A 19557-nucleotide genomic window follows, 5' to 3' on the forward strand; every position below is an offset into this window, starting at 1 on the left:
TGCCTGAGTCACCTCTGGATGATCCAGGGCGGGCTGCAGATGTATCTTGACCTCGCCTTCTTTGTCTCTAATATCCAATCTCTTAAATAGGAGGAGAAGGAAATAAATATTGAGTAAATGCCCTGAGTGCCTACCACATTGAATTCTTTGAAGTTCCTTTTTTTTCCACCGGATTTCTTATCTCTCTTCTTATACCTAATCTTCCAGGAACGCCTTCCCCTCCATCTTTCTAAATGTCTAAATACCACCCTGTACTTAAGCCCCCATTTAAACACTATCTCTTCCATGAATTTGTCTTTGATCCCCACAGGCTACAGTAATCCCTCACTCTTGTGAACTCCCACAGCTCATTATCAGTGCCTCTCACAGCATTTGCCAGGCTCTAGTTTGTGCACATTATCTAGGTGCCTGTGCCATCTCCTGCAGTTGAATGCCAGCCCCTGGGGGCAGGGTAAGAGCCAAGTCGGCTTCAGCTCTCCACCAGGTGGTTTTCAGCAAAGAGTGAAGTCAGTCTGACTTTAGGGGCCAGAGAACAGGATTCCACAAGCTCAAGGAGATTCCCCTATGGAAGATTTTAAGGCAATGCAAAGTTCAAGAGATCATCCTATCACAGAAATGGCAATGAAATTAATCCCTTATTTTAACTTTGATTTTAGATTTGCACCATAATTACTAGCATTGATTCGGATGGTAGCTGCGTGGTTGCTAATCACTGTCCTTACTGTCTAAGAGAACAAGACTTCTTAAAAATCTGCTTAAAAATCAAATTATCTGCCCAGTGCAGTGGCTTGCACCTATAGTCCCAACTACTCAGGGGCCTGAGGTAGGAGAATCACTTGAGCCCAGGAGTTTGAGGCTGCAGACAACTGTGATAGCATCACTGCCCCCCAGCCTGGTCAGCAGAATGAGACCATGTCTCTAAAACAATAACGAAAATCAAATGATCTAATTTCCCCAGTAAAGTAGGTAATAGTATTATTATCTTAATCTTTTCTCATATAAATATCTATATCTATTGCTGATTTAAAGGACTACATCCAGCTTTTAAAAATTTCTGTATAGTTGATTTTCAGTTCAGCTTTGAAGCTGAACTTTATTCTGGGCAAATGAGATTTTACCAAGTTAGAAATTACCAACAATATTTTCTATTTGTAATGATTCTCCAGGAAGAAATTTCTTGTCAAAGCTAAATGGACATGTCCCCTTTATCAAATACAAGTCAAAATTGTGGCACTAGTTTCATATTATTGAAGATGAAATGCTTTGTCTTTAGAGAGATCAGGCAGCCCTGAGCTTTTAGGGAGGGCTAATTGGAGTTTGGTATTCTTTGTTATTCTAAAAAAAGAAAAACTACTGAGTTAGAATTGAAGAAAATGAAGAAGTCTGAAGACCAGCTGGATAAGTTCAAAAGAGGTCTTTTCATCAAAACCTTAATGGCTTTGGTGTCAGGATTTGAAGACAGGGCATTTGGGAGTGTGGTTATCAGCTGTCAGGCACCTGTCATGTGGATTTATGACATGAGTCATGGACTTTAATTTTTTTCAAATGAGGTGCTGAGACTAGCTCCTTGTGCATCATAAATGACAGAATCTATGTTAGAAAGGCAACGAATTTTGTTTAAGTAAAAATGTGTCCGTTTTTAACATTATTTAACTTCATCTATAATTTCACATTCAGTAAACTGTAGCTTTTGTTTAAGTGTCAACATTTATTATTTCCATTAATTGAGGTTTTAGAGGAGTTTACGTGATAGGTAACAAATTAGTCAATAAAGTATCTTTCTATTCTTTCAATAAAATACAGAGTTCAATTATACAAGGTCACAGTTTTAGTAAAGGGAGTTACAATAAGTTACAGGTTGGTTCCTCAAATCTCTATATCCCTCCTGCATAAGAAGTGAGTACCGGCCGGGTGCCGTGGCTCAAGCCTGTAATCCCAGCACTTTGGGAGGCTGAGATGGGCGGATCACAAGGTCAGGAGATCGTAGACCATCCTGGCTAACCCGGTGAAACCCCGTCTCTACTAAAAAATGCAAAAAAAAAAAAAAAAAAAAAAAAAGAAGTGAGTACCTAAGCTTTTATGAATCCTGAAACCAAATCTGATTCACATGTGTAAGGTTCAGAAGAGTTATGTAGTATTTCATTCCATTCAGGGTTAAGCTTTATAGACTTCATATTTTCTAGTTAAATATCTATTAAATTTATATGCTCTGGTTTAAAATCCCAGTTTTAGTGGGAATTCTAAATTTTCTATAATAGTTACTTTGGACCATCTCCCTTTCTTACGAATCAAAGCTGCTTTATATTTTTTCTGCATTGTATTTTGAAATATAATCTCAAGGGGGTGGTTGTACATCTGAAATACTCGCAAACTGTTCAGCTATGTGTCATTCAAAACCTCTGATTAACCAGCAACCTGGCACCTTTGTCCTTTCGGAACCTAGGCACAACCCTGGAAATAATGTTTACAGATGTTTAAGTAGAGACGAAATTAGGTATCTCTAAAACCATCCACAAAGGGAATGGAAGGGTTAAATCGCCCATGAGTCATCAGTAATCCCTGAAAGTGTCATTTAGAGAAACACAAATTCCAATAATTCACATTTATGTATCACTGAAAGTCTTTCAAGAAGTATGCAACAGTTTAGAAAGGGTGTTATTAAACCCATTACTGTTTTTTAAATAAAAAGATTCAATAATGAAAGAGATATGTTACATTTACATAGAAAATTTATATTGCTCAATAAATGAAGGACCACAGAACTTCCAACCAAGACATTAGAGTTTCTAACTGATGCAATAGGCATTTTTCTAACAATAAGTAAAATGAGCTCCCTGACCTCCTGGATCACGTATTGCAGTGGGAGAACACAGCAAATGACCAAAAAAAAAAAAAAAAGTAAATATATATAGGATATAAGATTTTGGAAAGTACTGTAGAGAAAAATTCATCAGAATAAAGGGGTAGAGAGTGCTGGAGTTTGCACTGGGCTTGCTGTTTTATAAAAACTGAAGAGAGAAGCCCTCAGTGACTCGATACTCTTAAAATGTGCCATATTTAGAAGAGAATGATATTTTCTGGAATATCTCAGGAAAGGGTTAGAATCAAATCTTAAAATTAGCTAAGAATTGTTAAAATGTAGAGGAATAGGGATCCCCAGGAAGAGTAGGAAAAGTGAGGATGTCCTGAGCAGAAGACATAGCACATACAAAAACAGCTACTTTTGTCCAGAAAAGAGTGAGAGGTTGGATGTGAGAGGCTGGATATTTCTCTTTAGGGGGAAGTGATGGGATGTGAAGATATGGGTGTTAGAATGGACAAGAAAAAGCTTGGGAGAGCATGACAAGAAGTTTGGAATGAAACCTAGGCTTGCTGGGACCGCAATTTAAAGTGGGCAGGAGTGTGGCATAAAGGTGTTTTCATCTAATAATTTGTTTTGAAATCAGAGGTGGTTTATGTACTAATTTAATCAATTGCATATTATTCTATCTTTTCTATTACTTTCTAGATGATGTTCCAAGTAATGGAACATAAACACAGTAATTCTTAAAAATATTTTTAAAAACAATGAGAACAAGTACTGGCAACAGCGAAAGAATGGGTACTCTCAATTCCTGATGTCAATTAGTGCAATTTAGTACAATTAGTAAATTCATACAATTAAATATGAGAGGATACCCACTAAAGTGCACAACTATACAGAGTAATCAATAAGAGAACAGCTGCAGGATCACAAAGAGATGAAAGGGCTGGAGCCGCTGCAGCTGATTCACACAGGCGGGGGATAGAGCAGCGATAAGGAGTGGGAAGTGTCAGCCAAGGAAGAATAGCGGTCCTCATGTTAGGCAAGAGGACAGGGGTGAGGGAAAGAGTGAGGGTGGCACATCCCAGGAGCTGCAAGAATCTTGGCTTGACCTCCAAATGGGCAGATTAGAGCGCAAGGGGAACAATCAGAGTAGGTCAGGTTGAACCTGGAACTTTGCAAAGAAAAGTCCACTTGGGCTGGGCGCGGTGGCTCAAGCCTGTAATCCCAGCACTTTGGGAGGCCGAGGTGGGCAGATCACGAGGTCAGGAGATGGAGACCATCCTGGCTAACACGGTGAAACCCCGTCTCTACTAAAAAATACAAAAAACTAGCCGGGCGAGCTGGCGGGCGCCTGTAGTCCCAGCTACTCGGGAGGCTGAGGCAGGAGAATGGCGTGAACCCGGGAGGCGGAGCTTGCAGTGAGCTGAGATCCGGCCACTGCACTCCAGCCTGGGCGACAGAGCCAGACTCCGTCTCAAAAAAAAAAAAAAAAAAAAAAAAAAAAAAAAAAAACAGAGAAGTCCACTTGATATGGGCAAAACTGTAGGCAAGAGGCGGGGCAAAGGAGAAATGAGCACAGATGGGTGTCAGGCAGACGAATAGTAGTCCAGCAGTGGGCCTGCAGCGTGGGCTTGGGCGTGCGTGGTGTGGCAGGGCAGAGTGAGCTTGCATTTGTTGAATGATACTATTGACCTCAGAGTACTGTGTATGTATATGGGTTATCTGAGCCAATCATCGAAGACATCACAGGTGCTAATTAGCATCACCCTCACTTGACTCTCCAGAAAAGGAAACAGAGAGATCTAGAGAAGTAACTTGGTCAGAGTCAGACTGCAGCTCGAAGTGATGTGGGTGGGCCTTGGACTCCAGTTCTGAGGAGCTTCACTAGCCCATGGCCTCTCCTCTCCAGAACAGCACTCAGGGTGCGGCAGACGTTAGGCATAGTAATTTTCATCAGGGCAAAATGTGGAATGAGTTTCCTTGTTAAACTGACAAACTTACACAAAATTCCGGCTCTCCAATCTTTTCTTTTATTTATTTATTTTTTTTTTGAGACAGAGTTTCACTCTTGTTGCCCAGGCTAGAGTGCAATAGTGAGATCTCGGTTCACCCAACCTCCGCCTCCCGGGTACAAGCGATTCTCCTGCCTCAGCCTCCCAAGCAGCTGGGATTACAGGCATACACCACCATGCCTGGCTAGTTTCGCCTTTTTAGTAGAGACGGGGTTTCTCCATGTTGGTCAGGCTGGTCTGGAACTCCCGACCTCAGGTGATCTACCCGCCTCAGCCTCCCAAAGTGCTAGGTTTACAGGCGTGAGCCACCATGCCCGGCCCCAATCTCTTTATATTTTATAGTTGATAAATTAACTAAAAGTAGGAAAGTCCATAATCCCATCTTTTAAAACACCAAGCAGCTACACCTGTGTCATGCCTCATTTTACAAAGCTACGATCACAGCATCAGTACGATTTGTTGTGGTGTTTTTAAGTGTTTTTGGTGTTCCAATAATATTTATTGTTTAAGAGTTGAATAACATTTTATTGATTTGATATACTATAAGATGGTTTTTAAGGTTTGGGGTTATTATAGAAAATATTGCAATGAATAGTTCCTTGCAAATACATTTCTGCTTCTTTTAAAGCAAAAATCCCACAGAAGGACCCACAAGATTGAATGATATAACCATCTTTTGCCCCTTGCACACATTGGCACATAGCTGTCCAAAAGGCTTGTGCTAATTTGAAAGTCAAACAACAGTAAACAAGAAAACAATTTCCCTACATAATCTCAGTTGTACGGGGTATTCTCTTTAATCTTTAGTACACGTTACGTTGATAGCTGAAAGTTGCTGCAGTTTTTATTTTTTAAAAGTTCGAGCAAAGATGTACATATTTTCATGTCTTCACTCATTCAACGTTTTCCCTTGTGTAGATTTTTTTTTGTCATCTATTAAAGTTTTGAGATTTTCCTCTTTCATTTCCTTTTCTGTAGTGAAGCTCTTTGTGAACTGCAAAGAGAAGAAACTAGAATGAAAATTGTGCCTCTAGCTGTGTTTGTTACTTGGGCTTTTTTTTTTTTTTTTTTTTTCACAGCCTCTTTCAGAAAGACTTAAAAGGCATTACTGATGCCTTTGTTTGTAAACCTCACCTTACTCTGAAATAATTGGTGTAGATCAAAAGAAGTAGAGGGATGCGTGCAGAGTGATCGATCAGCTGATAACCATTTTTCCTTTCATTTAGCCAACATAGTCGCTTTCACATTAGAGAGATCACACACAAGGTTTATTTTCTCCTGATAGCCAGCTCCATTTTGGTGGGAAGATGGGAGGGGAAAACCTTATCTTCAGAGTGGAATGGCAATCAATGAAAAGCACTGTCTGTTTGCTCTAAGGAATGGAGTGGAATATAGCGGGGAAGGGAGGTGGAGAAGGGATATTTGTTTTTCCTTAGGTGGTTATAATTAAAACCTTCCACCCAATTGCTCCGTGAACCAGAAAAAGGTATTTGTGAAGTGTGTGTTTTTTTAGAACATCACAAAGGAGCCTTGCAGCCCTCTGATTAGAAAACTTGCTCTCCAGCGGCACCTTGTGGGAAGTGAGTTATCCTGCAAGTTGGATGTTTAGCTTTAGGATTAAACTAAATAGCTTCTGGTACTTGCGCACTTCCTACCCATTACCTACTTCCCCTCCTAAAACAGCAAGGAATTTGTGAAGAATTATGTCAGCGATAGAACTTATGTGTAACAGTCCCTAGACTGTAAGCTGTATTTCCATGTACATATTCCAGGGTTGTGCATCAAACTAAGTAGCTGTATTGATTGTTAATGTTGCTTCATTAATCTGTGGAATTTTTAAGATCACTCATTCAAGAAAGCACTAATTTATGGCTTTAATTTTTTATTTTCAAGGTGGAAACAAGGTAACCAACCAGCATTTTCGTCTGAATTGGGCATGGATCTCCTTTGAAAAGGAATATTACCTGATCAATGAGGACTCCAAATTTCTAGATGTTGTTCTTAAACGTAGAGGTTACTTGGGAGAAACTTCTTTTATAAGTAAGTTTAATTTTTTGTTTCTGTCTCAAAATTTTATTTTTCTAGCAAACGTTTATAATTCTTCTACAGTGATTAAAATATCAGTTTAGTTCACTGATCTAGTTTTCGAGCTTAAAGATTTAAAAGTTCTCTAATTGCTAAGGAAACAAGCAACAGGTTTGTGTCAAGGTACTTATCTCTTCAAGCCTTCTATGTACATATGATCTTTTTCTGATATAAAAATCTGCAGGAACAATAAGTTATGAAATAAAAATAAATGTCACTGGACCTTAGAATGAGCTTAGGCAAATCTGTAATTTACCCATAAGATAAAAGTCTTCTGAAACATGAGTGTCATGACCTCTCTTTGTAACCAGCAGTAAATTGTTAAATACTAATCATTTTCCTCTGCTTTACTTCGTTTAAATAAAACCGAGAGTCAAAAGCAAACGAATGAAACCTTTTTTCAACTCCAAGTTCATATTTGATTTTCATAGAAGCATAAAATAAAGTTGGCAGTATATTAGTACTTTTAAGCAGCAATATGGTTGGCATAAAATATTTAATATGTTGATAAAAATGGCAGCACCTGAAGCAATTATATTGGTTTTGGTACCATATATTTTATAGACATCTAGGCCAATGGAATTTGCATGGGATAAAAAAAGATTTCTCCTGGCTAACACGGTGAAACCCCGTCTCTACTAAAAAAGAAAATACAAAAAACTAGCCGGGCATGGTGACGGACGCCTGTAGTCCCAGATTCTCGGGAGGCTGAGGCAGGAGAATGGCCTAAACCTGGGAGGCGGAGCTGGCAGTGCTCCAGCCTGGGCGACAGAGCCAGACTCCGTCTCAAAAAAAAAAAAAAAAAGATTTCATTGAGTGAGATTATAGACTAAGGTAGGAATCTAGGAAAATGTTGGCAAAGTAAAAAGTTAGTAAACCTATACTTGTCTCCAAATGACTATTTTGAAATTTTACCAGGTCCATGAACTTAAAGAGCCTTAAACAGTAGACTTCTATGCACAGAAATACACATCCCTGCCACCCCCAACATCCCTCCCCAACGCCCACACACCCTGCTGTACTTTTGCTGCAGCCACAACCCCACCACTCTTTTTGATTTCCCCTGACATGTTTTGAATCTGAATATTAATTATCCCTCACTTTAAAAATTCTTTTTTTTTCCTCTTCACTTTAGAAGACCGAGTTTTCACAAGACACTTTCCCTGTCTTTGAGGTTGCTCTGGCTGCAGGGGGGGCTGGTCTCCCCACAGCCTCACCCTCAGCCTCTGCTTCCATCTTCATTTTGCATGAGCCTCCACCTGGCTGGCTTCTCATGCTTTGTATTTAGCCTAGGATATTCTGAGAGTTTTCAGTGCGCTCTCTTTTAGGGACACATTTTCTGCGCACATGTGCACATCCCGTCTTATCTTCAGGAAGCCGTTGGTCTTAACTCTGCTTTGTACCTGAACATATAGCAAATAAATCATAGGGAAAATCATAACTAAAAAACAGAGCACCTTACCAATTATTAAGAATAGGTTTATCTATTTTTTACCTGAGTTCCCACTCCTGGTGAGTTTATTTAATTTTTCACTCACAACAGGCCCCTGGATAGCACTGGGAAAGTTAACAATAGAAAAAGATTTCAAAATTTTTTTTTTTTGCATTTTTTTTCTCCACTCCCTCTTTTTTCTTAAGCTGGATGCTAAAATGTCAAACAAAAGCTCTTTTTGTTGTATTTTTTTCAATGAACTATTATTTTCTACGAATGTGGGGATACCAGCAGTTCTACAAAGGCTCATAGGCTTTACTTGGTTCACTTCACATGGTTACTTAGTAACCTGGATGACAGAAAGTTGGGAAGCCTTCTGTGTGTGGCCCATATCCTCAGTCACTGAAGATGGTAACAGAATTCATGCTAGGACCTGGAGTGGAAATCATTAAAATGAAGGGTAGCCTCATACAAGTTCTACAGTGAATACATTGCTTATAACTGTTCCCATCAACCTCTACTTTTATTTATGGACGTTTAGAATGACATAGATTGCATTATAGCAAAAGACAGAGTATCAGTTGAGTACAGCTAAGAAATCATGAATTACATGAAATTTGTAGATGTATATTCTCAAAGATTATTATTCATTTTATAACCACTAAAATCACTAATAAACTAAATGTGTATTTATATTCCACATTAGTATTTGCATTTCAAAGCTCTTATTGCTACCAGTTATTGAGTATTTGTTAAAGGCAAGGTACTTCATACGTACTGTAAGCACTTTATCTACCTCTTTTACACCCTGTATCAATTCTTTATTCCCTGACTCAACAAATGTTTTATTGAGTACTCATTATATACCAGGGACTTTGTTAGGTAGTGAACTATGAAGAAACAATGATAGCTAATGTTTACTGGGTTATTTGCTAGGCCTACTTCCCAATACACTACCAAGGTCAACTCCATGAGAAGAGTACCAGGAGATGAGAAAATAGAGAGGCTGTGATATGTCCAAAGTTAGCCAACTAGTAAGGGGCAGAGCTGAGATTTGGCAAAAGGACCATGTTGTTAATCACTGCACCATAGTGCTTCATAAATCCTTCACTAAGAGAAGTTAATAACTTGCCTGCAATCCCACAACTGTTTCGTGGCCGGGATGGGATATAAAATCTATTCTCTCTTTCCACAAATACCTTGTTTAATCACTTTACTATTTTTCTATGTCAGAGGAAAAGATCCAATTTCAGTTTCATTTAATAACAAAAGTAAAAAAAATATAGATGTTTTTAGCAGCAACAATTGGGATATGGTATGGCAACTCATTTAATATCAGATGGTATTGCAACTCATTTAATATTAGATGGCTTGACTATCATGTAGGAAGGAGGACTAGTTGGAACTAGCAGACATTCCTTGTATCATACTTATTTATTCAATTTTTGTTTTTAACTCCCTTTTGAAACTCAAAAAAAAAAAAAATAATGCATTGCTGATGAAAGAAAACAAAACAGAAAAGTGAGCAGTAGCTATCAGAGGCAGACTAACAGATTTTTGCTGGTCACGCCGCTGGGGATAGATGGGTCAGTGAGCAGCATGTGTTCTGGAACCTCAGAGAGAATGATTCCTTCCATCAGCATCTTGGCAGTGAATTGTAGTGGATCCAAGAGGTGTTGACAACCAACTCTGTGTGCACGAGGAACCAGAGAGCTATCAGGAAGTCTACAGCATTCAGCAAGATAGGCAGCCCTGCAATTCCTGGTTCTGTGCCCTTTTTTTTCTCTTGCCATTACATAAATTGTATTTTACCTGCTACTGTAAAAGAAAAATATGATGCAATATTTATGTCAGTTATTTTTCTGAGATCTGTAAGACAGAAATATTTTTAATAAAATCTTTGTTTTCATCTTCATTTTAAGATTAAAATAGCAGTCACTGTTATATTCCTATATATAGATACCTATTCAAATGACTCTTATATAAGCATTATGAAGGCAAGGGTTTCTGTCTGTTTTGTTCTCTGTTACAGCCCCAGCACACAGAACAGAGGCTGGCATGGAATAAGAACTCAATGAATACTTGTGGTTGAATGGATCTTATTTAGTCCAGTTTCATTTCTAGTTTGAAAAACAAAAGGAATTGTTTTTAAAAATATAATTTTTGATTAAATGCAAAATCTTCCAAATAACTTATTTTCAAGATTTAAAAAACCTAAGTCACAAGACTTTATTTCTTCCTCTTTTATTTATTTATTTATGTATTCATGTATTTTTAATTTTTGAAGCAGGGTCTCACTCACCCAGGCTGGAGCACAGTGGCATAATCACAACTCACTACAGTCTTGACCTCCTAGGGCTCAGGTGATCCTCCCACCTCAGCCTCCCCAGTAGCAAGGACTACAGGCATGTGCCACCACACCCAGCTAATTTTTGTCTTTTTTGTAGAGATGGGGTTTCATATGTTTCCCAGGATGTTCTGGAACTCCTGGGCTCAAGTGATCCACCCACCTCGCCCTTCCAAACTGTTGGGATGACAATCCTGAGTCACCATGCCCAGCCTTATTTTTCCCTCTTTTACATCTGAAAATGCCCAGGTTTAGAGAAATATATTTGAAAATTATTGTATTAACTTGACTCATTAAGAGGCTCTGGTTCTGTATTTAAGGATACAGAAGTCCAAGTACCATTGCCATTTTAAAATTTTTCTATGACATTAAATGTTTTCACTGCTTTTGGATAATGTACCCTATGGTTTGAGTACCTGGCATGCTAATAATGAAGATCATCTTGCAATGTAGTTAGAGACCCAGGGATCCTTCAACCTTCCCAGCTAACTGAAATTGACCTTGAATGAACTACCAGAGTAAGCCAAGCATACTGCTCATAATAACCATATATATTTAGCTTTCCAATTCTGTTTATTTAATTTCATGGAATTCTGGGGTGTTCCAGAAAGAAAAAATTGTCAGTGACCATGTTGAAAAACAGTGAATTACATTTTTTAAAGGACCCTAGTTCTATTAAGTGCTTAGAGAATACTATCACTTTTTATTATTCCTCTTGACCATTTATGACTTAGATTGTGAGTCAGAGAATTCTGTCATGGAGGAGTTTCTTATTGGCTTATATTTTATAGTTAAAGAATGTTTCTTTTTATATATATATATAATATCCAGCAACACATGCAAAAGTAAATGTGAAGAGTTTTAAGACTGCATAAACTTGTAGGAGTAAGGATATTGTACAACGTGGATATACATTTACTTGGTCTTGTTTGACAAGAAGTTCTAATCCAAATGTAGCTGAAAGCATATATAGCAAAACCATAATTGAGGCAAAAGCAGAACAGAATCACAAACTACCCGACACCTGCAGTGAAACACTTTCATCATCAGACCCATTCCCAGTTTTCCGTTTCATGAGGTCAAAGCAGGATCAACTTTGCTTTTCAGGATAAAATGACATGCAAAAAATTAACAAGGAAAATCTTAATAATCCAAGGGAAAATGAAACTAAGAAAATGATATTGTGTTTCTCTAAAGGTATTGGCACAAGAGATGGGACTGCAGAAAAAGACAGAGACTTTAAGGGCAAAGCACAGAAACAAGTGCAGTTCAACCCAGGCCAGACCAGGGCCACATGGCGAGTGCGGATCCTGAGTGATGGGGAGCATGAGCAGTCTGAAACCTTTCAGGTGGTCCTCTCAGAACCTGTGCTGGCTGCCCTGGAATTCCCCACAGTCGCCACTGTCGAGATCATTGATCCAGGAGATGGTAAGAGCCATTGTCAACTGGTTTATGTTGTGGCTGTTGGGCTGCTATGACAAAATACCTTATAGGGGTATAGCTTATAGTTTTAAATTCAATGTTTGAAATTTCCATAGAGAGAATCTTCTAGATTAATGATTCATTATTCTCAGATATGCTGACAGGAAGAGGGAAACTAAAAAGTAATGAAAGAATGCTATATATATATAAAATATGTATACTATATAAATATTTACATATTTATATATAAATTGTATTACTAGATTTTATGTATATATAAATATAATTATATATATTTTTCAGCTAGTACAATTTTCATATTACCAGAAAATATTTTATTATATATATAAATTATTTACATATTTATATTTAATTTTATTTATATATACTATATTTTATGTATATATATTTAAAAAATCATTTGTGAAGACAGGGTCTTACTATGTTGCCCAGGCTGGTGTCAAACTTCTGGCCTCAAGCTATCCTCCCAACTCAGCCTCCCAAAGCACTGGGATTACAGGTATGAGCCCCTGTGCCCAGCCAGGGATGCTATATTTTTCCAAGTAAATGAACTACCCATAGAATTACCAACATGTTCTTCCTGTTATTATAATTCTATCATTTAATACTGCTCATGTCATTTTTCTTAAATTAATTCATCACTTTTTGGAGTCCTTTAAATGTCTTAATGTATCTTTGAAACAAACGGCTTGAGTATGAGATCATTCTTGAATTAATGTGTTCCCCATATTACTTTTAATTATTCAAGATTTCTTTATATATTTACCAGCCAAAAATTTTTATTTGGCCATATGTTTCCACATTTGTTGCATAATACCCACCCCACCCACCCCCATTTTATAGTGAACACAGTGTTTTGAATCATTGCTGTTAATTTCTGTCAGATTACATTTTCTTGTCAATGCACACCTTGGCTGATGCTGGTAAAAGTGAACCTTAATGCTTTTGTGTGTAATTTGACCTTTTCTTCCCCCTGTCATACTTTTACAGTCCTGGCTTGTCTTGATCTAGTCAGAAAATTTTTAAAAGAAAAAAAAAAGAAAAAGAAAAAAAAGATTGAATAGCTTTTTGAGGGCTGGCATTTATACAAACCCTGTAGAAACATCTAAAGCTAATATCCTGTCAGAAGCCAGACATTACTTTCTTTTAAACTTTCAGCCTACTTTATTTTGTCAATCAGAAGACTCTTAAATGGTTTGCAAAGATACAATCTACAGAGTACATGAAATAGAGACCTGTGTGGAAATCCCTGTGTTAAAAGACTAAGCATAATTAAAGAAAGTGAATAAGAAAACTGCAGCTCTGACATCATTTGTTTAACTAACAACTCTGCCTTTAGTTAAATATGAAGTTCAATTATGTTTGTAACTTTCATTAAAGAAGAGTTAGCGTTTACTTAATTTTATCTACATTATCCAGAGATAAATAATTAAACTTTCTTTTGGTCTTGAACTTTGCATATATGCTTGAAAAATAAAGCTTTTCTCTTTTAAACAAGCCCAGGTCAGCTTTCATACATATAAACGGATTCATTAGTTAAAACTGGAAGCCATTTTTTGATATTTTATTTCCCAACTAGTTCAATTGCCATATTACTTGAAGAAATAAGACACTTGAATTCGTTTCTGCCTTCCTATTTAGAAGCTCAGAGTGACGCTCAGCACCCGTGATAGATCTAAGCAGTAGAATATTAAAAACGAAACAAAACACATACATAGCCCCCCACTTATATAATCTTTTCTTAGTGTAGGCTATGCCAAATGAAACTTTGCCATAATTTCATTTCATGTATTGATCATCTAAGTTGTTTCAGAATTTTGGAGATAAAATTCAGCCCTGTTTATTTCAAGTCATGATAATCCTTGGATAACTGCAAGTCTTCCATAATGCTTGGTATGCTCCGTGCCTTGTTGAAGACCATTGGTCTTGAAACTGTAAGACCTGAAATTCTTTCCCAACTCTATTTCTAGTTGTATGACCTAAAATAAAATAGCTTTTAATAAAGTTTCCTAATGCACAAAATCAGAAAAAGTAATAATTATCATGTTACAGCATTCCTATGAAAGAGTTCTATAAAACATAAAGCAGAATGCAAATATTCTTATTTCTAATATCATAAATCTAATGTTAGATTTCATTTTAAGAAATTGAGTAATTTTTTTTCCTAACAAAGGATCACTTTCCCCACCATTTACAAACTTTGTTTCCTTTTGTACTGTCTCTCCAGCTCTTTGCATATAAATTCACCTGCCCCAGGAGCCATTATGCCTACAAGCTCTCCCTCTGCATATTCATTCTAGGACACGTTATGATGTTTAGTTTTCATGCATTAAAAATTTGTCCAGCTCATATTTATGCTGGGTTCAGCACTATATATTGGGAATGCAAAGATAATAGCATAGAATCTCTGCTGTCAAAGACCACAGGGGATGGGAAAGAGAGCCCTTTAACTTGTCACAGCAGAATGTGATGTGATAAAACAAGGTATGAACAGTATTGTGAAATTTAGAAGAGGGAATAACCAACTCTGCTTTATTTTAGGCTGGGAACTGGTTTTACTTATTAGCAAGTTTATGTAAACACGTGTAAGTCTATGCTTTCCTCAATACTTTATAATGGTAATGACTGAAATCCATTGAGCAGTTACTATGCAATAGAGACTGTGTTTAGCACATTATATATGTTCTCTCATTCAGTCCCTTGTAGACATATGAACAATTTTAGGCATTTTACTTGTTTTCATATACAAGATAACTAAAAAATGTCACGGTGATAAGTTCACTGATTAATTATGATTTGGGAAATTACTTCTTTTTTAACCATGTAAAATGACAGAAGACCATAACTCAGGGGAAAGAAGAGCTCTAGAGGGGGAAACAATATATATATTTTAATATATATTGTTTAGTTTTATTATACATTTTCATATATATATATATTTTAAATACTGCCTCTGGCACTTATTAGCTGGAGGCTTTCAATTTTATATTTGGCAAGTTTTAGAGCATTAGTTCCAAAATTATATGACAAAAAGAACTTTTTTTTTTTTTTTTTGATGGAGTTTCACTCTCGCTGCCCAGGCTGGAGTGCAATGGCGCGATCTGGGCTCACTGCAACCTCCACCTCCGGGGTTCAAGCGATTCTCCTGTCTCATCCTCTCAAGTAGCCTGGATTACAGGCACTTGCCACCATGCCTAGCTAATTTTTGTATTTTTAATAGAAACAGGATTTCACCATGTTGGCCAGTCTGGTCTGGAACTCCTGATCTCAGGTGATCCACCTGCCTTGGCCTCCCAAATGCTGGGATTACAGACGTGAGCCACCACGCCGAGCCCAGAACTTTTTAACACACACACAAACACATATACATGTATTGGCTTCTCACATTTTACAATTATGCTCTTCCAATGCTGTCTATCCATATATTTTTAAAATTATATAGTTGTTATATATGTGAAGATTTTAAATGACTATGTATTTTATTTAATACGCCAGCATCTACATCACTGAAAAAATATCACTACAGTTATATGCTTGCTTATTTATTTAACCTGGTCTGATACTCAGTGCCCTCATAGATGTACTGTAATACCCCACCCCCCGCCCCCATGCCTCAAGTGTCTGTAGCTCTCTGGTTGGGAACCACGGCTCTGCAATCAATAGAACTGACCCTCATGTAAAGTGTGAGTTCAGTCACTCATTGAGATTGATTCTACAGTCTCCCCACACCCCCTTTTTTTCGAGACAGTATCTCACCCTGTCGCCTAGGCTTAAGTGCAGTGGAACTATCATAGCTCGCTGCATCCCCAAACTCCTGGGCTCAAGCAATGCTCCCACCTCAGCCTTCCAAGCACCTAGTAATAGGGGTACACACCACCATGCCCAGAAAAGTGTTTCTTTGTTTTGTTTTGTTTCTTTGTTTTTTTAGTTGGTTGTTTTTTTGCAGAGACAGGAGTCTCACTATGTTGCCCAGGCTGGTCTTGAATTCCTGGCCTCAAGTGGTCCTCCTTGGCCTCCCAAAATGTTGAGATTACAGGCATCAGTCACCACACACAGCTTCTTCTTTCTTTTAATATGCACATAGAAAGTTCCAACTGGGAAGGGTTTAAAGTTCGTGAAACACAACTCATTTTCTGGATGAGGAAGCTGAGAAATAGAGCTTTGAAAACTTATCTCATTTAAACCTTTTTTTTATAACTGTGATTTATATATCAATTTGCAAAGATCTCTGAGGGTCAAGGAATTTACTTTCCCCAAGTCACCCAGCTAATAAGTGCCAGAGGCAGTATTTAAAAAAAAAAAAATATATATATATATATATATAAAAAATAAAACTAAACAATGTATATTCAAATATATATATTGTTTCACCTTCTAGAGCTCTTCTTTCCCCTGAGTTATGGTCTTCTATCGTTTTACATGGTTAGAAAAGAAGTAATATCCCAAATCATAATTAATCAGTGAACTTATCACCGTGACATTGTTTTACTTATCTTGTGTATGAAAACAACAAAGTAATTTCTTCCCTTCTTATGCTCTTCTCTTTTCTCTTTCTATTATATATTAAGCCTCGAATTTATTATATAGGTGAATAAAACTAAGCATTCTAAGAAAATAATTAAGACCAATTCAGCCCCTGCATTATGTATCTGTATATTTGACAAATGCTTATTAAACATCTACTCTATGCCAGGAATGCTGCTAGGATCTAGGTAGTAGAGAAGAAGGCATACTAACCCTTGAAGTTAATCATATAATTAGGTGATTGCATTCCCCTAGATTGTTACAATTAACAATATAGAATGCTAAGTCCTCTCATAAAAGAGCAACTAGAGCCCATAGAAGGAGTATCTATGGAGTATCCAGTCTTGAGAGAGAAGGAAAGGCTCCTAAGATAGAGATTCTTAAACTCCGTGTATTAAGTTCCCTAGCTGTCAGAAATTACACTATCTTTCCTTGCCCTTTAAAGCATATAGATATTAGTTAATGTGAAACATTTCCAGTTTTGTTAAGGGAAAATATGCAAGACCTAAAACGTCTTATTTTATATAAATATCCTATTCTTTTTTGACTTTTTAATTTCTAGCCAGAGTAAATGGAGTTTTATGTACATTTATTGGGAGAAAACAACCTCAAATATAGAGGTATTTGAATACAAATACTTAGCAAAGGTATCTAGAGCCTGTAACAGTGTATGTAATTATTTAGTTTGTACACTTGAAATGTCTGCCAACTTCTGATAGAAACTGAGTCATTTTGATATTTCCATGGTACCAAAATATGGCCAGGAACTAGTAGATTAAATATTTGATCTCTGTAATCATTTCTGGTGGGCCCATGGCAGGTTAATGCTATATAATATTTAATAGAGAATAAACACATTTTTAAAGGAATGTAGACCTTAACATTAAAGGTTAAAAACCTAATATTTATGGGTACAAATAAAAGGCAAAAATGTGTATTCTGAATGAGCCAAATCCATTTCATACGATAGAATTCAGATGACATAGGCCGACTACAGTATGAAACCCAAACATTCATTCTTATTTTTGAAATTCTACACACTGTCAATGTTGACATAAGGAGGTCACTGGCTAGCTGATATTTTTAGGTGAATGTGCCAAAATTCAAGATCCAGAATTAATGAAAGGATAGTACACTGCAGATGATGACAGAGAAATGATAAAGCAGGCATGTGAGAGCTTCAACTTTAGTGAGTCAAACATTTTTTAAAAAGAAACTGTCAGTGTGAAGCACGGGTCATCATCTTAAGGCAAACAAAAAATTTCAAACACTTGGTAAAAGTATAGCGCTTAGTTTCTGACACTGAGTAGTGGATAAGAAAAAAAAAGGTGCAAAATAAAACTTGAGTCATGAAAAACTTTCTGAAAGTTTCTCCATTTACAAAATAAAAACATTTAATAATTCAAATGAAGATTACCAAAAGATTCACTTCATTTACTTATTTATTTAGAGACAGAGTCTCACTCTGTCACCCAGGCTGGAGTGCAGTGGCACAATCTTGGCCCACTGCAGCCTCCACCTCCCCAGTTCAAGCGATTCTCCTGCCTCAGCCTCCAAAATAGCTGGGATTACAGGTGCGCACCAACGGGGTTTCACCATCTTGGCCAGGCTGGTCTCGAACTCCTGACCTCAAGTGATCTGCCTGCCTCAGCCTCCCAAAGTGCTGGGACTATAGGCATGAGCCACCACCCCCGACCCCAAAGATTCACTTTAACCAACACAGTTGTATAGTACCAAAGGATAACTTTTGGACCTCATGATATCTTGATGTGAACTCATAGCACTTATTATCATGTGGTTTGGGTTTGTTTACATTACTTCTTTTTCAAGCTCCTGTGAAAATTAGTCTTTATTACTATGTCTGTTTTAGAGTAAAACAAACAGACTATAGAAATATAAGAAAGCTGTCCAAGTTCAAATATATCAATGGCAGACTCTGCTGTATTCAATGCCACTTGTTGACCAGTCTGAGGGCGCCATAGTGGCCTGAAAATGCACTGGAATCTGGAATATCTGCTGAGTTGTTTTTGAATGTGACAAATTTCTTAAAGGCAAGGAACAATCAACGCCTTCATCCCTGTACTCTATTTTCTTTTCCTTTCTTGTTCTATTATAGCAGATTTTTAGAAGATATTTTGTTCTATCATTATTTAGCAGAGTCTGTTTATTTTTTATCCTCTGTAGAATATAATTGAGAGAAGGGACAAAATGTACATTCTCTTCCAAATGAAGCTACAACTACTTTATGTCTGAGAACAGAAATCAATTTTGCCTATGCTGTAGCACAGTCAAAACCTAAAAATAAAAACTGCAGTTACAAATTGCAGTACTCATTACAGTATAGTCACGTGGACTAATAAAGAATGCATCCACTTTACTCTTTCTTTCAAAATAAAGGGTAATTGAATCGATCTGAAAGTATAAAAGTAACACATGTTCATTGTCAAAAACAAATACAAGATGTTAATAATGGTGGAAAATGAGAGGGAGTGAAGGGATATATGGGAACCATATGCACTGTCCATTCGTTGGTCTCTGAATCTAAAACTGCTAAAAAGGAAAAAAACAACAGAGGTCTATTCCCTTAATTTCAAAAAGTCATTTGCAACCTTACCCCTTGGGAGTAACCATTGTTAACATTTGAGAGGACAACCCTGCATTCATCTTTCTTGAGAGTTGACTGTTTCTATAATGTAGCTCTTACTTTGTCTCTCAGTGAACACCTTCGCAAAGACAGCTGCAGTTCCAATCCAGTGTGTTAATGGGATTTGACATGTGTACTTTTATATTATGATATACATACATTATACTCTGTATACATACTAATATACTATATACATTATATACTTTTTCATACTTGTGAAGATTTATTAATATGCATATTGGACATATATTATAAAATTATACA

The 19557-nt window shown here is 37.0% G+C and overlaps 1 protein-coding gene across 1 annotated transcript in view; it reads left to right on the plus strand.

Moving 5' to 3' along the window:
• Positions 1-19557, plus strand: part of FREM2 (FRAS1 related extracellular matrix 2) — a 183003-nt gene that overhangs the window by 72964 nt on the left and 90482 nt on the right. The window contains exons 3-4 of the mRNA XM_007960195.3: positions 6712-6858; positions 11880-12110. Coding sequence (XP_007958386.3) covers positions 6712-6858; positions 11880-12110 — 378 coding nt within the window. The remainder of the gene's footprint in view (positions 1-6711; positions 6859-11879; positions 12111-19557) is intronic.

Source organism: Chlorocebus sabaeus, chromosome 3 (assembly GCF_047675955.1).
Source record: "Chlorocebus sabaeus isolate Y175 chromosome 3, mChlSab1.0.hap1, whole genome shotgun sequence".
Classification (NCBI taxonomy): domain Eukaryota; kingdom Metazoa; phylum Chordata; class Mammalia; order Primates; family Cercopithecidae; genus Chlorocebus; species Chlorocebus sabaeus.